Source organism: Panulirus ornatus, chromosome 58, assembly GCF_036320965.1.
Source record: "Panulirus ornatus isolate Po-2019 chromosome 58, ASM3632096v1, whole genome shotgun sequence".
Taxonomy (NCBI): domain Eukaryota; kingdom Metazoa; phylum Arthropoda; class Malacostraca; order Decapoda; family Palinuridae; genus Panulirus; species Panulirus ornatus.
Window position 1 is genome coordinate 5793840 of NC_092281.1, and position 20663 is coordinate 5814502.

General features: G+C 42.9%; 4 protein-coding genes and 1 pseudogene across 4 annotated transcripts; 1 reads left to right on the top strand and 4 right to left on the bottom strand.

The window, feature by feature from the left end:
- Positions 1-1998: 1998 nt before the first annotated feature.
- LOC139766616 (cuticle protein AM1159-like) lies at positions 1999-5657 on the bottom strand (annotated as a pseudogene).
- Positions 5658-8271: 2614 nt separating this feature from the next.
- LOC139766873 (cuticle protein AM1239-like) lies at positions 8272-9348 on the bottom strand. Its single transcript, XM_071695885.1, has 3 exons — positions 9307-9348; positions 8759-8964; positions 8272-8543 (listed from the first exon to the last, which is right to left on the bottom strand). Exons 1-3 carry the CDS (start codon positions 9313-9315, stop codon positions 8351-8353), a joined length of 408 nt encoding a protein of 135 aa, XP_071551986.1. The 5' UTR covers positions 9316-9348; the 3' UTR covers positions 8272-8350.
- A 2587-nt stretch (positions 9349-11935) lies between these two features.
- Positions 11936-13395, bottom strand: LOC139766750 (cuticle protein AM1239-like). Its single transcript, XM_071695670.1, has 3 exons — positions 13282-13395; positions 12734-12939; positions 11936-12502 (listed from the first exon to the last, which is right to left on the bottom strand). The coding sequence occupies exons 1-3, from the start codon at positions 13288-13290 to the stop codon at positions 12310-12312; spliced, it is 408 nt and encodes a 135-aa protein (XP_071551771.1). The 5' UTR covers positions 13291-13395; the 3' UTR covers positions 11936-12309.
- A 1310-nt stretch (positions 13396-14705) lies between these two features.
- Positions 14706-15869, top strand: LOC139766902 (cuticle protein AM1239-like). Its single transcript, XM_071695921.1, has 3 exons — positions 14706-14754; positions 15097-15302; positions 15540-15869. The coding sequence occupies exons 1-3, from the start codon at positions 14746-14748 to the stop codon at positions 15730-15732; spliced, it is 408 nt and encodes a 135-aa protein (XP_071552022.1). The 5' UTR covers positions 14706-14745; the 3' UTR covers positions 15733-15869.
- Positions 15870-19479: 3610 nt separating this feature from the next.
- Positions 19480-20663, bottom strand: LOC139766751 (cuticle protein AM1239-like). Its single transcript, XM_071695671.1, has 3 exons — positions 20507-20663; positions 19979-20184; positions 19480-19769 (listed from the first exon to the last, which is right to left on the bottom strand). The coding sequence occupies exons 1-3, from the start codon at positions 20513-20515 to the stop codon at positions 19577-19579; spliced, it is 408 nt and encodes a 135-aa protein (XP_071551772.1). The 5' UTR covers positions 20516-20663; the 3' UTR covers positions 19480-19576.

Consider the following 20663-nt stretch of genomic DNA (forward strand, 5'->3'; position numbering starts at 1 on the left):
CTTCAACAATGATTTTACAACACGTCCACCTTCTTCCATTCTTTCGCGTTCAGGACTCGATGATACCCGACTTACAACACCATCTCACATGCCCAGTGACCTCTTCTTCCACACATTCCGTAGTGTATCTAGGATATATATATATATATATATATATATATATATATATATATATATATATATATATATATATATATATATATATATATTATCTTTTTTTTTATATCTTTCATTTTGCTTTGTCGCTGTCTCCCGCTGTCTCCCGCGTTAGCGAGGTAACGCAAGGAATCAGACGAAAGAATGACCCAACCCCCCCACATACACACGTCCACACGCGCAAATATACATACCTATACATCACAACGTATACATATATATACACACACAGACATATACATATATACACATGTACATAATTCGTACTGTCTGCCTTTATTTATTCCCATCGCCACCTCGCCACACATGGAATAAAAGCCCCCTCCCCCCTCATGTGTGCGAGGTAGCGCTAGGAAAAGACAACAAAAGCCACATTCGTTCACACTCAGTCTCTGGCTGTCATGTAATAATGTATATATATATATATATATATATATATATATATATATATATATATATATATATATATATGAACGTTTATGAGTTATTTTGTCCGTTTATGCAAACGTGCGTGGGTGTTTGTATTTGTGTTTGTGTCTACGTATATAGTCATCCATAAATCAATATGAAACGAATGCTAAAAGAAATATATGATATATTGATGTGTGAGGAAGAAATAATATATCTTTATATGAGAAAGTCAGTATGGAATGACTTGACGGAATTTATAATGTGTTGTGTGTCCACTTACGTAACCCTGAGAAATTTTGTTTTTATTTATGTATCCAGATATATTTAAGGTTTAAATCTTTCTCATCAATCTTCATGTATGTTCAACTCTTACACTATTTGGAAGTTGAAGGATGTTCCTGTTATGACATGATGAAAAATATGGCTGCTTTTCGAGAGATGAACATATACACGATGGTATGTGTGATGAGTTACATTAAACCTCATCTCCGTGTTGTTCAATAGTTTCATGACGATGAGGTGATAACATCTTGATAACATAAGAAAAGGGAAATAAGATAAGAACAGAAACTTTGAGTAGGCAATAGGGACCTGAAATATTTAGGTCTATCTTTTCCATTACCTTAAACTTAGTAACACATTTCTATGGGGCAGAATCCGAGGTCAGTAATGATGATACACAGGTAACCTTTAAACCTCATTCAGTCTTCTGGGACACATTTGACACATCATTGTTTTTATTTATTTTCAACTTTGCCATACGTTATTTCTTCGCTACTGGTCCACATTTGAGTGAGATAACGACCTCACCTACACTGGATAGTATCATCAAGAAGCCCAACTCCCCGGAGCGAGCTGGCTATTCCCACGTACTCGTCTCTACCCTCCCGAGTGCTGTCGTCACACAGGCCTGTCACCCACCACAGACAGCGGCCGAGTTTATACCTTCACACTTCTAACGCTTCACTCCAACAGGAATTTCCATGACGCTATATCAACACAGGAAATTACTATGACTGCCTGGCTCTCAGTCCTCCTGACCGGAGGAGCAAACTATCGATAATATGACGTTATTGACGGGAATCTGGTAAGGAAAATTGGGTTTAGTTGTTCATTCGTCTGTTCCATGATGCAGGGACTCCTCAATTCCACCGGAAAGAAGTAATTTTCTGATGTGATTTTTATTGTATAATGTATCATATTCTATAATGTATTATACTGTTTAATGTATCATACTGTATAATGTATTATATTGTATAAACAACAGAGAGATAGGTTGAACAAGTGTCACTGTGTATCATCAAAGATGATCACACTTAGAAAGACATGAGGAACCAAGGTGGTTCCTGATTCCTTGTTTGTTCACTCACATTCCAAATCTGTTTCTCAGCTGTGCTCTGACGAACTGAATGACGGGCAAGAAAAACATGATTGTTATAGTGGAATTTATTGGAAGTGCATCAAAACATCACATGTGATGTATCACAACATGACATATCATGCATCACAACATGACATATCATACATCACAACATGACATATCATACATCACAACATGACATATCATACATCACAACATATGTGTTGCAAGGAAAAGAATCTGAAGTTTTGATTAGCAAAATGTTCGTCAAGAGGCAACGGTTGTGTACTGAAAAAAATTGGCGATCCTCATCTTCTTGGGATTCACCCCCCCCCCCCCCCCCCCCACACACACACACACACACACATACAGATCAGCGACTCTGTTTCCTGCCGGCCTCGTCGAAGGTGATGCCACGTTGACGCTGCTCCTGAGCGACGCGGATCTGCTCGAGGGCGTGGACAGGCAGAGGGAGGGCCGTGGGCAGCAGGGAGGACTCGGGCTGGAAGCCGAATTCGTTGGCTATGTAGCGGACTTCAGCGATGGTGCCGTCAGGGAGAGGAAACCTAAGAGAGGAAAACGATTACAGTCATAAAGATCACCGAAGATGATGAGAGGGACAGAGGTAACAACTCTCCATTCTAGAAGGTAAAAAGAATTAGGCTAGTCGTCAAAAAGAAAGATTATTCTGCGATTTCTGGAGGATTTCCGACCATATGATCTTATCTTGGTCGCCAACATTTACCTGAAAGTCCCTTGGATGTTGCTCTGGCCGTGTGAACCTCGCGTTCCGACAGCGTCCACGACGATGCCGTTCTCGGCCTCGAATGCGTAGTTGAAGTTGCCGTTGCCGTCGTCCTGACGGTCGTCACGAAGGATTGCCACGAACTTCGGTTCTAAGAACTGAGGGGCAGGCGACGGCGACGGCGGCCAGGCAGGCGAGGATCACCTGCAGGAGGAGATAATATAGGCGACTAAAACCAAATCAGTTCCTTCATGAACATTCGTTTTCAGAAAACTTCTTTCAACTGAAATGTAATTCTCTCTCAAAAACATAATTAATGTTATGCTGAGGGTCGGTCACACAGGGTATGGCAGAGCACCACACGATGTTTGTGGTATATGTGGCAGTGATAAACAAACATCAATTTCGGGTATGTTGAGGGATATTGATCATTGTTACATAATAACCAGATCTTAATCACGTCTGGCTGTAGTGGAGTTTAGTGTATGTTACACACCTGAGAGATCTGGTGATGTTGAACAAGATATAACACAGTCATAAACATTCTTACATGAAACACAGAACCAGTAAGAGCATTGTAGTATTCATAACCCTACAGGAAAAAGCTAACTGCTTTTACACAGTAACAAAACTGGAACAGGAATACATGATAAATATGAATCTTACATACGTTCTGTTGTTTGTCAACATTATAAAGTGGCCGAGAAACAGATGAATTGAAGGGAAGATCCAGAGCTTGTGAGAAATTAGGAAGAGGTAAACACTCGTGACACAGAACTGGAGTTTAATAGATTGAAGAGTTGAAGCATAGCGAAGATGTAGTGAAAGGACACAGTGGGGGTATGATAGTCTGATAAGTGTGTGTGTGTGTGTGTGTGTGTGTGTGTGTGTGTGTGTGTGTGTGTGTATGTGTGTGTGTCTGTGATAATTTTCTTGGGTTCGTGCTAGAAAGATTTAGCAGAACATTTGAGAGCCAATTATGGTGATATTTATGAACACTTGCAAGCGTCTTCCTCTCAGTCATCCAGGATGAAAGTTAATCTGCAAAATGATAACATGTGTTGCAGGAGTCACTGGTGAGAGTGGTCAGCTGCGCGAGGCTACGTCCTGGGCCACACACGCCTGATGGAGGATGCGCAGAGCTCTGCCTCGACAGGTGCGGCTCAGGACTTACCGTAGGATATCAAGGTCGGCGCAGACATGAAGGAAGATCAGTGATTGTATTTTCTTTTTAGGACAGAAACATAATTAAGGCAACACACCTCTTCTTCGTATGAGAAGGTCGGTGGCCATAATGAATATAACTGAAGCCAGGTAAAGTGCAAATCAAGTGGCATGAGAGAGACAAAAGAACTTTACACGAGAGAAAAAAAAAGTGCAAGCGATGATAGTGTTGTTTTCTGATGTCTGAAGCGATGACACGGCTGAGTGTAGCTCTGTCAGGTGGGAGGAGGAAGTGCCGGTGGGTACATTAGTGATGGCGTTACACATGCCACAAAACAATCCTTGAGGACTGCAGACAAAAGTTAAAAAGAACAAAGAGTCAAGAGGTAGTTCCAGGCTCGACACATGACGAGTATCACATCATACAACAAAAGGTTCTCATGTCTGTGGTTCTTTGGGTTAGGTTGTTGCTCAGTAATGTTAAGTTCTCGTGTCTACACAACGTAGCCAGTCGTAGTCAATATACAGGTCACTGCGGTAATCAACATAATCATTGTGGTACTACTAATAGTTGTTGCAACACTGATGTAAGCAGTTGTAGTATGAACACTAGAGATTGTGATACAAATGTAACCAGTTATAAAGATGCTGTGGTACTGGTATAACTACTTGTGACATTAATATTAGGGATTCTAGTATCAGTATACGTTATTGTGACACTAATATAAACACTTGTGGTACTATCATAAGAGGTTGTTATATCAGGAAATCTACAGAAACTGAACTTGAGGTTGTGTTGCCAGCAAAAGAGGTTGTGGCAATGCCACGAATTGGTGTGATCATAACACAGGTGACTGTAACGTACAAAATTGATTTCAGTGATAATATGAAAAACTTTCTTATCAATTTCATTGATTAGACATCTAATACAACCGGTTCATCTGCTGATACAACCCGAGTGACTCATGATACCAGTTTGTGGCGCTGAAATAGGTAATACTTCCTTAGTTTCTTATACATCGATGACTGAGCCACTCGGGGCTTTACACTAATATGGGAAATATATCTTGCGATGAATCTGTTTAGGACAGGAGTCAGGCCCATTGTACAGAAAGTAGATCCACTGTTGAGCGTTGGTGGCCACGCGTGAATGTGTGGTGGATGATGACGCCCAGGTGTGTGTCGCATGAGTGACGACAAGTGCAATGAAAGGGAATGAATGATGACATGAATAATGCGATCATGATTAAGAACCGACGAGGGGGTTAGATACGTCAGGTGAGTGGGTGTGATGCAGGCCATGTCAAGGTATGTGGACTGAACGTTTAGATCTATGCGTCGGTCCTGAAGATATGGCTTGGTGTCTGGTTGACCGTAACCCGGCCACCCTCGCCCGTGGCATCCTCTGGGTCAGTGCGTGTGTAGCGGCAGCCTGGCAACCGACCAAGACGCCAGACAGAGCGACTCCGGGATGGTGGGCGCCGCCGCGCGGCCGGCGTTGGGTACGTGAACCCCGTGACCGATTGTTACCAACCTGGCTCACTTGCCGGCTGCTGGCTGGGTAGGGTGCTACGCGTTCGGTCACCAAGATAGATGTATACTGACCTGGTGACCACCATGTTAAGGGTTGTGGTGACTAGAGCACTTGGAGATAACGTAGAATACAACAAAACTGGCTTCTGGAACGGTATATGTCAGGCGATGGTGTTTACTCACGAAGTTCATGGCCGATGTGTGAGGAAGATCCGCGTCGAGGACGATGTCTGGCTGGGTGGTGGAGGCGGATGTTATATACCCGACGCTGCCTCCCCTACAGTCCATAGCGTGAGATGGGCGGGGTTCCCAGCCAGGGGAGGAGCTAATGCACACCAAGATGATGACCTCTACATGTTTACTCGTCTGATATTTTCCGGTAATCCCTCTGATCTCCTCAAGCCATATTTTCAAACGGCAGATAATGAAGCGGTCGACCACGTACATACATACCGACCTATAACGAAATGTATGAACGTGGCCATTCAGCTCTGGCGTGGGAAGACCCACGGCTAGTTAATTCCTGACGTGTAACGATAAGGAGTGAGGGTGCAGGGGAGGGACAGGAGGAGGGGGAGGGGAAGGGTGACGAGTGGGGGGGGGGGGGGGGTTAAGGGAAGAGGGAATGGGGGTGTTGGAAGCAGACACACACCTGTTGTAGGCCGCCTCGTCTGGCGCGGCGGCGGTAGGGTTACTGAGGAGTTTCAAGGTCATGTGCCTTCCTCCCCTCGACACTGACCATGGTATTACAGTTAGCTCTTTCATTCTCAATTCAGTGGATCTTACAATTTCTCTTCCACCCAGCCTGCACGTCTTATGGATAGCAATTAAGCCTTGCATAGATTATGCAGTGGATACAATGATTTCCAATTTCATTCCTTTGAATAAGAAACATTTGCTGTTAGTTTGTAGATGTAAGATGTCGCAGAGGATGATCAGGTGTATATCTCTCTGTCTCTTTCTTTCTTCTCTCTCTCTCTCTCTCTCACACACACACACACACACACACACACACACACACACACACACACACACACACAAATACATAACATATACACAAGGTTAAGAGATGGGGGCAACACAAGTGTTAAGCTTTCTATTTGTAGTATACAAATGATAGTCACAAAATAGCCAGGAACCAGGTCATTGTGGTGGAAGGTTCTGTAAAATTTACAATGAGAAGTAAAAAATAGTTCAGTAAAAGATGCCAAAAAACGAAGGAGCTTAGCAATGTGCTGTGATGGAGAGAGGCGGCACCCCAGCTAACGAGCAGTGAACAAGAAGCGAACATAGCGGGACAAGAAGAAGGCAACAAAGAAACTTTAAATTGTCTATTGTGAAAAAGGTTGGAAATTATCCTAAGCTTTTCCGTAAATCCATCAGGTGACATTTGTCTCTTGAATAACAATTAATGTGGCCGAGGATTCAAAAGGAGGAATTGTAGAGGATGATGAAATGTTATGGTAGAGACAAAATGACAAGTTCAACAGTGTTTTCATTATGGAAGACACTATAGCCCCAACACTAGTCAGATGGTAGGGGAGAAGGTCAGCGAAGTATCTATAATATTCATTAACATAATACTGAAGGCTGTTGAATTATGTAAGGCTCAAAGTCCTAATGAAACTTCTCCATTCGTGTGGAAGATGTGAGGATCTAGAAGACGTGTGCTGATACGCTTGATAAACCAAATCAAATGTTGTTGAAAATGTCACAGGAGAAAGTTAAAGTGCAAAGCTCTTTATTGTGTATATATTATGCTATTTTCGACCTTTGGCTACATTTTACTCGTTCATTTTATTGACTTCAGGCAGCCAGTCCGCTTCCAATGCACAGTTGTGATATCACATAACTTAGAAGTCATGACAGTAACCAGTAGAACTAATCGTAAGAGAGCTTAAGTTAAGGTCAAGTTAGGGCTGGATGCTTCTACGCTTTGGACAAGTACATAAGTGAGGTACTTCTACACGGAATGATGTTTGATCTGTTGCAGCCAAGAAAATATGTGACAAGTTCAGCGAAAGGCTTAGTTGTGGGTTCTATAATCATACGTTGGTAATATGTAAGTTAATCTTATGCTTTAAACAGAAGCTTGAAAAGCAAAGTGGCCAGGAAAGATAAAAGGTGAGAAAATGAAACATTAGAAATTCAAATTTAGATATGTAAGAGGAATTAGAAAGGACGACAAAAAGTTCGATATGATTTCAGTTATGTATAATGAGGCCCAAATGTTGTGGAGGAACTTGAGGAAGACATTCAGGCGAGAGGACGGCGGAGTTCACAGCAAGTCTGAGGGTAAGGTGATGGATCATGGAAGAGCAGGAAGTAGTGGAGATGTAAGTATGACAAGAAGTAGATCTATTACATGAAAGTTGAGTGTTCCAGTGGTAAATGAGGGATTAGGCCAAGAGCTGAAGTAAAAGAGGTGTTCAGTATCAGAGTAGAGATGATGGTATACTGGAAATATTGAAAACAAACAAATATGGAGACAGTATGACCGAGCGCTTCGAAAACAAAAATAAGATAGAGTGGGATCCAAGAATCAAGTGTTGGAGTGAGGCATTGACGAGGAGTGAGAGTGTGTGCTGGACCACAGAAGACGAGAAGTTAGCAAAAGGAAGAAATATCTTCGGCAAGTGATGATGGATAAACTGGATGTGTTGATAGAAAGAGATGAAAGACTTGGGGGAGTGCAATGGGCTGTTCTGGAGTGGAAGACAATGTGAAGTAGTTCAGAATGTACAAAGCCGCTCCTACGATTTATTTGCTGGCACTTCCGTTGATTTCATCAGTAACGCTGTAATTTTGGACGGATTTTTATCATTTTAGGAGGCCCTTACATCCACACCATTGAGTTTAAGTTGTACTCATTGTTTAAGACATAAAACACATTGTTTTCTGATGCACTTTATTTAAATAGTAATGTATCATATTCGCTGTTGCTGATGAAAGACTTGAGCAGAGTGATGTGATGTATCAAGCTAGCGCGTCAGTCTTCGTCCTTCCTCGTCCCAGGTGGCACCGGCAGCTCGCAGCTCCTCAGTCATACGGATCAGGTCGACGGCGTGGGCGGGGAGAGGGTGGTCTTTGGGCAGCAGGTCGGACTGGGGCTGGAAGCCGCCCTCGTTGGCGATGTAGCGGACGTCGGCAGTACGACCATCGGGAAGAGGAAATCTGTGGGAGGAACAGGAAAAGCTAACAAGCTTGACACAACCTACGATAAAGACAAATTTGGTGTTTGTTGTTAAAAGAAGCTGAGGTGTAATCAGCTTCTGAACTACAAGTAACCATGATCTCTGTTTATCTGTTGTGGAAGTGAAACATTTTATCATTATATCAGACTATAAATACATGAATATCATCAGCGTCACACGACAGGAAATATTCACCTGAAGGAACCTTGAATGTTTTCCTGTCCCTGTGAACCTGGGGTGCCGGAGGCTTCCATGGCGATGCCGTTCTCGGTCTCGAAGGCGTAATTGAAGATGCCATTACCGTCGTCCTGACGGTCGTCACGGAGGACCTGCACTACAGGGATGACATCCTGGGACTGAGGGGCGGCGATGGCCACGGCGGCCAGACAGGAGAGAACCACCTGCAGGAGGAGAGAGAAGTTATAACGTAACCTTGATTGTCATTGTGATTTACAAGAAAAATCGTAAGATGTATTCATAAACATACTTCGCAGCCATGACTAACACGATAGGTTGTCAAGAGATGTTTTTACTATTAACAACGGTAGGGTCGATGGTGTACATGCACAGCAATGGTGATCAGAAGTAGTTATCCCAGAGGAGGCAACAGAGGCACTGTAACTACTGCTGTCATTGATACATTGTCATCATGTAGTGTGAGTGGTGGTAGTGTGATGGGATAGTTAATGGCAGGAGCAACAGTTATAACTGGCAGAGGCAACGTCAGGTGCTGAGGTACTCACGAGCTTCATGTCTGGTGTGTGAGGAGAACACGCACGTTGAGGACAATGCCAGGCTGGTGGAGGACGCCGTTATATACCCAGCGTCCGCTCTACGTACCCTGGGAAACAAGGCGGGGTCTCGGTAAACGGGGACAAATCAATATCCACTCATAGTAAAGAAAATATACTTTCCCGATTTTGTAGCTGAAGTTTAGTAATCTAAAGAATAGAAGAAAAAAAAAAAAGATCCAGTTCATACCTGTTTGATTGAGCAACAATTGGATAAGTTTACTGATGAAGGATTTTTTTTTTATTGGGTTTGAGAACCAGCATGACGTTGGGAATTTGGAAAGGGGACGTGGGAGAATGTAGACTGAGGGAGCAGTAAGGTAACCTCATTTCTACGTCTAAGTCGCTCTCATGCTAGAGGTCATCTTTGGTCAAGCTACATCATCAACAATAATGGACAGAAAGGAGTAGAATTTGGTCAAGCGTTTTCCTCGCTCCAAAGGAGTCTATCATTACCCTACTCTTGTGTGTAGCGCTGCAGGATGCTGCATGAGCCTCATAAAAGGTGGACCTATAGTTGTAAGATGATACTACTACAAATTCTATTACAACTAATACCGCTACCATTACCACCACCACCACCACCACTACTACTACTACTACTACTACTACTACTACTACTACTACTACTACTACTACTACTACTACTACTGCTGCTGTCACTACAAATATCATGATAATGATAATAATAACGGACAAAGTTAATTTAGTTACGTAAAAATGTGAGGCTCTGGCACTCGTCTCCAAGTTACAGGAGTGTAAGCATGAGTGTCAGGTTGTTATTATGACTCAGACAAAGGAAAACTACTTTTTTGGCGGGTTTGATAAAGAGGTTATCTGTAGGTGGGTTTGATAAAGAGGTTATCTGTAGGTGGGTTTGATAAAGAGGTTATCTATAGGTGGGTTTGATAAAGAGGTTATCTATAGGTGGGCTTGATAAAGAAGTTATCTATAATTATTTTGTTAATCCGACGTTAGATAGAGAGCATGGGTGAAGTAGGGTGACCTTATCTATAGTGGTATGTTTCGCTTCAGGTGAGACCTCTGGTGTGGGCCTTTCTCTGCACCAGAAAGTAAAGACCAGGAACGCCAGCATCACCAGCGGATGCAGGTTTCCTTAAACAAAAAAGAAAAAAATCTTCACGAAATCTTGATAGAGTAATTCACTTCACCCTCGACAAACTTAACTTCACTACTCTTGATGAACCTAAAATTGCTCTCGACAAATGCATCCTCACTTTACCCTCGACACCACTGGTCAAAGGTCAGGGTTAGGATACTTCTTGTTGAAAATACAAGTTAAGCAAACAATGATAAAGACAAGATACTGATGATGAGCGATATGGTTTTCTCCAGCTCAGCTGAGATGACATGAGAGTCAATATATATATATATATCGTCATTCTCCTTTTCATTCCAGGATTTTCTAATCAGTATTCACGTTTGTTTCGCCCACACCACCTCAACATGTCAGGACCTTGATTAAACTTCACGTACTTGATCAAGGGAATACAGAGAGAAACAGAGACAAGCCACCGAGTACTTTCGAGTCTGCATGTAACACTAGATATGATCACTCTAAAGGCTCTTGTGGAGATAGCAGGCAAGCAATGAGATACCTTGAGAAGAAATACCTGTAGTTTTATCTATTACGAAGGCATGAATAACGTATATGGTTCAGGTAGTAACACAACAAACGTAATTAATTAAAACTTTTCCTGCATTAGAGTTCCAAAATATCCCAGTGAAATTAAAAGGTGGGTTCAAGAGTAATTTGGTAATTTTCTTTTTTTTCTGTCTGAGTTATACTGTCTTGTTCTCACTGTAGCATAACAATACTGGCGGCATCTGCTGCCCAGATAGGTCCAGTGTGAGGTGGGGCAGGGGTGGGTGTTTGAGTGCAGGGGTCAGGAAGTAGTTTTCTCTTCAGATCGACAATCTTGTATGTGCACTACAGAATCTACAGACCATCATAGCTCATGAAGGAAGCATAGATCTGCTGTAACAAGTGTTATTGGCGTAACACGGCTCCTATGCTTGTTCAATATCGGTCATGTCACGTGGGTAAACTGCCAGTCCAGGGAACCATCCATATAAGAAATGACTCACTGAAATGAGAAGTCGAACGCTTAACGACCTCATTACCATTGCAGATCGTTGTTTTCACTTAGAAATATCAGAATCTTCTGTTGTATTGACTTCCATTTCGAATGATGGTGAGAGACGCTTTGTTCCGCAAGTGTTGAACCCGACGTCTGGGTGATGACCCTCTACCTTCCCTCGTATCAGTGAATTTCTTAAACGTTTCTTTTGGTATTATCATCAACGTACACGTCATGTTGTTAACCTTGTCGTATAAGTTTTTCATTTTTATGAAACAGACGAACACAAACGCATTTACCTTATACAGACGAACACAAACGCATTTACCTTATACAGACGAACACAAACGCATTTACCTTATACAGACGAACACAAACGCATTTACCTTATACAGACAGTTAAATACGATATCATAAAGTAGAATGCTTTAATATCCCAACCAGCACACAGAATGATCACTCCAAGTGTACACATGAAGAGTGAATTTGTTTGTACAACAACCTCAAACATATTTACAGCATAATTCTGAGAGATTAAGAACACTGACACTGAAGGAACAAAATGTGTGTCTTGAGAGTGATTCTGATGCAGTCCAGACAGAATACTGTCCTCATGTGTCACATTCCTATACCGTCTGAACATAAGTGTTCACCTTCACGACTGATGCAGAGAAAGACGATCGAGATTTATGGAAGACTAGAAGGCCCAGTTTTTGAGGTACGGGCTCGCTTGTTGGTGATTAAACAAACAACAGGATTTCAGATATCAAGCTTTACTAAACTATTAGTTCATTATCATCATAACTGAACGGATCAGACTTGAGCACAGACATTGACCAGATACTGACAAAACCTAACGAGTCAATCGTCTCCCTTGCTCGTCCCAGGTGGCACCGGCAGCACGCAGCTCCTCAGTCATACGGATCAGGTCAATGACGTGGGCGGGGAGAGGGTGGTCTGTGGGCAGCAGGTCGGACTGGGGCTGAAAGCCGTTCTCGTCGGCGATGTAGCGGACGTCAGCAGCATTTCCTTCAGGGAAGACAAATCTGAGGAAGGAACACCAGAATTAACAAACCTGATACAGCAAGTACTGGAAAGGAGAGAGAGAGAGAGAGGAACGAAAAACCTCTTCTGATTTTAAGAAGCTGAAGTGAAACCCACTTTTGACTCACAAGGAACACCATTCCTTCTTCTGGTATGGAAATGAAACATTTCTAGTTATTTCGGACCACAGAATACATGAATATTACCAGCGTCGCACAGTGAGAGATATTCACCTGAAGGAGCCTTGCATGTTGCTCTGTCCCTGTGAACCTGGGGTGCCGGAGGCTTCCATGGCGATGCCGTTCTCGGTCTCGAAGGCGTAATTGAAGATGCCATTACCGTCGTCCTGACGGTCGTCACGGAGGACCTGCACTACAGGGATGACATCCTGGGACTGAGGGGCGGCGATGGCCACGGCGGCCAGACAGGCGAGAACCACCTGCAGGAGGAGAGAGAAGTTATAACGTAACCTTGATTGTCATTGTGATTTACAAGAAAAATTGTAAGATGTATTCATAAACATACTTCGCAGCCATGACTAACACGATAGGTTGTCAAGAGATGTTTTTACTATTAACAACGGTAGGGTCGATGGTGTACATGCACAGCAATGGTGATCAGAAGTAGTTATCCCAGAGGAGGCAACAGATGCACTGTAACTACTGTTGTCACTGATACATTGTCATCATGTAGTGTGAGTGGTGGTAGTGTGATGGGATAGTTAATGGCAGGAGCAACAGTTATAACTGGCAGAGGCAACGTCAGGTGCTGAGGTACTCACGAGCTTCATGTCTGGTGTGTGAGGAGAACACGCACGTTGAGGACAATGCCAGGCTGGTGGAGGACGCCGTTATATACCCAGCGTCGCTCTACCTACCCTGGGAAACAAGGCGGGGTCTCGGTAAACGGGGACGAGTTAATTTCCTCATACAACAGGCATAATTTTTCTTGTAACAGATTTAGCTTGTCGATGAAAGACGTCTAACAGATAGGGTTTCGATGTTGAAACATGTGAATAACTTTCTTCATGACGTTCCATGTTGCGGCGTTAGAAAACCCATGGTGATGTCGAGTAAAGGGAGGGAGACTTGGGAGAACGTAATTTGATGAAGTCGCAGAATAAACGTTCTCACAGGAAACTGAAATGATAAGGAAATCTTCCAGTCCATACTTCCCTATGAAATTTCCATGGTATATCTTACCACTATGCTGCATAATAGTAGTTTCTCATCTTTCCCCTGCTGGTGAGAGGTGGGTGAGGAGGTATCATCTGCTCTATAGCATGTTTCGACAACTAGATATAGATATTTTCCCCTTTTTACAGGTACCTTCATTATGGGGCATCAGGTGTTCTGTTATCTGACCTTCCCATGTAAATATAAAACTAATTTATTTTCAAGTTGAAATTCGTCTTGTTACAGGACATCTTCGTAACGTTTTATGTAGTACATTCATAGGATTCCTTACATAGAACTCCATCTTCTTCAAGGCTGCACTCTAAATTCCTCGATGACACTGCTCATTTTTATCCTCTGGCGATGACGCAGCATCGCCAAAGTTAACTTTTCACTTGCGTCATAACTGCTCGCAGGCAGGTGCTGTAACACCTGTGTTCTGCTGACCCTTCCTCAGTACGAAAAGATGACCAGAAGAAACAAGTCATGATCATCATTTATTATTGTCAGTAGAGAAAATGGAGTACTGTCGTCGAGGAATTTCTCGCACTTGAGAAGTCTGCTATTTCCCTGCTCCTGCTTAGAAAGCAGCAGTAGTCCCATACAGGAGTTCCTGAGGTTATGTGATAATGATAGAAATCTTGGATTATTGGCCTCCTATTTACGACAACTATACAGGAACGTGATGGAGAGCGTCCTCTTACCGGACGATTTACCTATGAAAATATGGTTGTCTTACAGTTCTCCTCAGATCCATTCTATCCAGCTCCCTTCGCAGGCAACAGCGTCATTTTGTGTTCCCGAATGTCGACACAAGGCCTCCCTCATTAACATAGTTATCCACGTACTTCTACGTCGAACAGAAATTTGTTAATCGTCTTTCATCAACACTAAAATCTATAGTTACAAGAAACTATAGATCCCTGCGCTGAGAGGAAAGTAACTCGTCCCCGTTTACCGAGACCCCGCCTTGTTTCCCAGGGTACGGTAGAGCGACGCTGGGTATATAACGGCGTCCTCCACCAGCCTGGCATTGTCCTCAACGTGCGTGTTCTCCTCACACACCAGACATGAAGCTCGTGAGTACCTCAGCACCTGACGTTGCCTCTGCCAGTTATAATTGTTGCTCCTGCCATTAACTATCCCATCACACTACCACCACTCACACTACATGATGACAATGTATCAGTGACAACAGTAGTTACAGTGCCTCTGTTGCCTCCTCTGGGATAACTACTTCTGATCACCATTGCTGTGCATGTACACCATCGACCCTACCGTTGTTAATAGTAAAAACATCTCTTGACAACCTATCGTGTTAGTCATGGCTGCGAAGTATGTTTATGAATACATCTTACGATTTTTCTTGTAAATCACAATGACAATCAAGGTTACGTTATAACTTCTCTCTCCTCCTGCAGGTGGTTCTCTCCTGTCTGGCCGCCGTGGCCATCGCCGCCCCTCAGTCCCAGGATGTCATCCCTGTGGTGCAGGTCCTCCGTGACGACCGTCAGGACGACGGTAATGGCATCTTCAATTACGCCTTCGAGACCGAGAACGGCATCGCCATGGAAGCCTCCGGCACCCCAGGTTCACAGGGACAGAGCAACATGCAAGGCTCCTTCAGGTGAATATCTCTCACTGTGCGACGCTGGTAATATTCATGTATTCTGTGGTCCGAAATAACTAGAAATGTTTCATTTCCATACCAGAAGAAGGAATGGTGTTCCTTGTGAGTCAAAAGTGGGTTTCACTTCAGCTTCTTAGAATCAGAAGAGGTTTTTCGTTCCTCTCTCTCTCTCTCTCTCTCTCCTTTCCAGTACTTGCTGTATCAGGTTTGTTAATTCTGGTGTTCCTTCCTCAGATTTGTCTTCCCTGAAGGAAATGCTGCTGACGTCCGCTACATCGCCGACGAGAACGGCTTTCAGCCCCAGTCCGACCTGCTGCCCACAGACCACCCTCTCCCCGCCCACGTCATTGACCTGATCCGTATGACTGAGGAGCTGCGTGCTGCCGGTGCCACCTGGGACGAGCAAGGAAGACGACTGACTCGCTAGGTTTTGTCAGTATCTGGTCAATGTCTGTGCTCAAGTCTGGTTCGTAAAGCTGTGATGATAACGAAGAAGTAGCTTAATAAAATATGGTATCTGAAATCCTGTTGTTTGCCATATCATTATCAAGAGAGTTCGTAGATTACTGTAAACCTATAGTATGTGATAACTCTTGCTAGTAATATGTGATGAAATTTATAAGATTTTCAATGAAAATCTGAATCCTTGATACTAATTGGTTTGATTTCATCATTTCTGCTGATTTTATTGAAAAAAAAATGTTGATTCGCAAAACAATTGAGTTCTCCGAAAACCTTGTTATAGTCATATATTGATTGATGATTTCTGAACGATCTAGATTATAATTTGTTTGATGGTTTTCCTAACTGCTAACTAATGACATCAAGCAGACCTCCAACCCTAGGTAACCCTCCCTCTCTAACATGTTCTCAGGTAAAACTGCGTTTTTATTTACTTTTTGTTTCCTGTAATAGTGAGAGTATAGTGTGATCATCTGTGTGAAGATGAAAAATGTTATATGTTAAGAATGGGAATGCAGCTGAAACACAGATTGCGTCAGAATTATGACAGAGGTAGTAAAAGCTTTGCGGAAGATGAAAGCCGGCAAGGCAGCAGGTTTGGATGGTATTGCAGTGGAATTTATTAAAAAAGGGGGTGACTGTATTGTTGACTGGTTGGTAAGGTTATTTAATGTATGTATGACTCATGGTGAGGTGCCTGAGGATTGGCGGAATGCGTGCATAGTGCCATTGTACAAAGGCAAAGGGGATAAGAGTGAGTGCTCAAATTACAGAGGTATAAGTTTGTTGAGTATTCCTGGTAAATTATATGGGAGGGTATTGATTGAGAGGGTGAAGGCATGTACAGAGCATCAGATTGGGGAAGAGCAGTGCGGTTTCAGAAGTGGTAGAGGATGTGTGGATCAGGTGTTTGCTTTGAAGAATGTATGTGAGAAATACTTAGAAAAGCAAATGGATTTGTATGTAGCATTTATGGATCTGGAGAAGGCATATGATAGAGTTGATAGAGATGCTCTGTGGAAGGTATTAAGAATATATGGTGTGGGAGGCAAGTTGTTAGAAGCAGTGAAAAGTTTTTATCGAGGATGTAAGGCATGTGTACGTGTAGGAAGAGAGGAAAGTGATTGGTTCTCAGTGAATGTAGGTTTGCGGCAGGGGTGTGTGATGTCTCCATGGTTGTTTAATTTGTTTATGGATGGGGTTGTTAGGGAGGTGAATGCAAGAGTCCTGGAAAGAGGGGCAAGTATGAAGTCTGTTGGGGATGAGAGAGCCTGGGAAGTGAGTCAGTTGTTGTTCGCTGATGATACAGCGCTGGTGGCTGATTCATGTGAGAAACTGCAGAAGCTGGTGACTGAGTTTGGTAAAGTGTGTGGAAGAAGAAAGTTAAGAGTAAATGTGAATAAGAGCAAGGTTATTAGGTACAGTAGGGTTGAGGGTCAAGTCAATTGGGAGGTAAGTTTGAATGGAGAAAAACTGGAGGAAGTGAAGTGTTTTAGATATCTGGGAGTGGATCTGTCAGCGGATGGAACCATGGAAGCGGAAGTGGATCATAGGGTGGGGGAGGGGGCGAAAATTTTGGGAGCCTTGAAAAATGTGTGGAAGTCGAGAACATTATCTCGGAAAGCAAAAATGGGTATGTTTGAAGGAATAGTGGTTCCAACAATGTTGTATGGTTGCGAGGCGTGGGCTATGGATAGAGTTGTGCGCAGGAGGATGGATGTGCTGGAAATGAGATGTTTGAGGACAATGTGTGGTGTGAGGTGGTTTGATCGAGTAAGTAACGTAAGGGTAAGAGAGATGTGTGGAAATAAAAAGAGCGTGGTTGAGAGAGCAGAAGAGGGTGTTTTGAAATGGTTTGGGCACATGGAGAGAATGAGTGAGGAAAGATTGACCAAGAGGATATATGTGTCGGAGGTGGAGGGAACGAGGAGAAGAGGGAGACCAAATTGGAGGTGGAAAGATGGAGTGAAAAAGATTTTGTGTGATCGGGGCCTGAACATGCAGGAGGGTGTAAGGAGGGCGAGGAATAGAGTGAATTGGAGCGATGTGGTATACAGGGGTGGACGTGCTGTCAGTGGAGTGAATCAAGGCATGTGAGGCGTCTGGGGTGGACCATGGAAAGCTGTGTAGGTATGTATACACGTGTGTGGACATGTGTATGTACATGTGTATGGGGGGGGGGGGGTTGGGCCATTTCTTTCGTCTGTTTCCTTGCGCTACCTCGCAGACGCGGGAGACAGCGACAAAGTATAAAAAAAAAAAAAAAAAAAAAAATATATATATATATATATATATATATATGTATATATATATATATATATATATATATATATATATAGATATATATAGATAGATAGATAGATAAATAGATAAATGATATTGTTGCCATAGTTCCACGGCATCATGAAGCAAAACGCCGTGTTACACTACTAATGGGTCATTTGACTGGTTACCTGGTCTTTGGTTGTTACATTTCTATAAAAATCTTTACGGATTATTTTCTTATTTTCAACAACATACGCTTCATGTCAACGTTTACCTTGAGAAAACTTTTTCTTGTTTCAGTGCAGATATCTACGTAATTGAATTCAATACTGTCACCAAGTTAGGGAAGAAGAGTAAACATAAAGTCAGGCTATATCCATTATGTTAGTTGCATTTCAGTTCATTATGCTGATACGTGTTTTTAGTCAACATCTTAGATGATGACGTCTCACACAATAGACAATTCATTACTTTAACACTCCATTAACATTCCACCATTCTGGCTCAGCTGCAGAAATATCTGGCGTGTTGCACGTTGGTAAACATTGCCCGTCTTCTCTGAATGTTTTACTGAACCTCATCCAAACTACGTCTATGTTGTTTTCATTGACGACGTGACCTCAGCTTATCCTCTCCAGACCAATAATAAGATCATTCAAACCTGCTGGCCTAAGATTTAGTGTTTTTTCGTCCTTATCATGTGAACGAACATTAAAAGTAGTACTGAAAGCTACGCAAATGTAATTTGTGTCTGATTACTTGTGCCATCTAAATGGAAGGATGATTAAAGGGGCTCTTGGTGTATCGAGGTATCAGGAGGATGAAAAGCGTGCATGGGATAGAATTACTTGGATTGATGTGGTATATAGGGGCTGACGTGCTGTCAATGGGCTGAACTAGGGCATATGAAATCAGTCAATATATACCATGGAATAGTTTGTGGGGCTTGGCTGTAGATGGCAGGTCTGATTACAATATATTATACATGACAGGTAGACAGTGGTGTGTTAAGAAGTCTGTTATTCGTTGGATCTTCACACCACCTCGCTATTGTAACAAAAACAGTCTTGCTTAAAAGACATAATTTTCAAACACACACAAACATTCGATACTATTGCAATGTGTAATGACCTCATACATATTCAAAACGTATTTTATGATATTCAGAGGAATCAGTGATGGTAGAATATTCTAATTATTCTTCGGTCTCTTCTGTCACCATTCTCTCTCCTGACACTGAAGGAATCAAACGTGTGTGACCGGAAACTCTACCAGCAATGTTGTCCAGATTGTACCAATTTGTCACCTGTCATTTGACAGAGTCTTAGGTATAAGTGGTCACCCTCAGGAGTGATGTAGCCATTGATGACCAAGATTTAGGGAAAATTTGAAGCGTCAGACTCATGAGCTACAAGCTTGTTTATTGGAAAGTAAGGAAAAGACGGGATTTCAAAAAATTACGCTTTATTAACCTACTAGTTCATTATCATCGCAGATTTACTGACCAGATTTGAGCATAGACATTAAACTGGCATTAATAAAATCTAGCGAGTCAGTCGTCTTCCTTGCTCGTCCCAGGTGGCACCGGCAGCACGCAGCTCCTCAGTCATACGGATCAGCTCAATGGCGTGGGCGGGGAGAGGGTGGTCTGTGGGGAGCAGGTCGGACTGGGGCTGGAAGCCGCTCTCGTCAGCGATGTAGCGGACGTCAGCAGTATTTCCTTCAGGGAAGACAAATCTGAGGAAGGAACACCAGAATTAACAAACCACGCGCAGCTTACGTTGAGCAAAGAAAAAGAAATGAAAATAAAGATCTGCTGGTTTGACGAACTTTTGGTAAGAATATCTACTGACTTGTAAGAACAATATTCTTTCCTTTGGTATGGAAGTAAAACACTTAAAAGTAATTTCAGGTTATAGAAAATTCACACAGCAGGATATATGTACCTGAAGGAGCCTTGAATGTTGCTTTGGCCCTGTGAACCTGGGGTGCCGGAGGCTTCCACGGCGATGCCGTTGTCGGCCTCGAACACGTATCTAAAGTTGCCGTTACCGTCGTCCTGACGTTCGTCGCGGAGGATGTTTACTATAGGAATAAAATCCTGGAACTGTGGGGCGGCGACGGCAACGGCGGCCAGGCAGGCGAGCACCACCTGCAGAAGGGGAGAGGAACTTCAGTAACACGTGTATGTATCATAATGAAACATATGAAGAAAATTGTATCTATCGTCTACAGTGCATCTTGTAGAAAATAATGGAAGTATAACATATAACAACGTTGAAATTATGATAACAACAGTGTTATAGGTGATCTTTTCCAGTGAGACGGTAGTGTGCACACTTACGAGTACCCGATGATAAGAAATTATTGCAAGACTAAAGTTTATGGCAAGTGAGACGGATAGAGCTATTAGACGCCAGGAGGTAAAGCTATTCAACGGGTGGAGGAGACTTAAAGGTGCTGTAGGTACTTACGAGCTTCATGTTTAGTGTGTAAGAGGACACGTCTGGGATGATGCTAGGCTGGTGAAGGCAGCCCTTATATACCCAGCGCTGCTCTATGTGCCCGGGGTAGGAAGGCGGGGTCTCATATAAAGGGGAGGAGCTAGTGTCTTGTTAGAACAGGAAAAAA

Coding starts and splice junctions, on each gene's coding strand:
- LOC139766873 (XM_071695885.1), bottom strand. Junction 8,544..8,758: donor AACATTCAAGGTTCCTTCAG/GTGAATATTTCC, acceptor TTCCTCCCACAG/ATTTCCTCTTCCCGATGGTC.
- LOC139766750 (XM_071695670.1), bottom strand. Junction 12,503..12,733: donor AACATGCAAGGCTCCTTCAG/GTGAATATCTCT, acceptor TTCCTTCCTCAG/ATTTGTCTTCCCTGAAGGAA.
- LOC139766751 (XM_071695671.1), bottom strand. Junction 19,770..19,978: donor AACATTCAAGGCTCCTTCAG/GTACATATATCC, acceptor TTCCTTCCTCAG/ATTTGTCTTCCCTGAAGGAA.
- LOC139766902 (XM_071695921.1), top strand. Junction 15,303..15,539: donor AACATGCAAGGCTCCTTCAG/GTGAATATCTCT, acceptor TTCCTTCCTCAG/ATTTGTCTTCCCTGAAGGAA.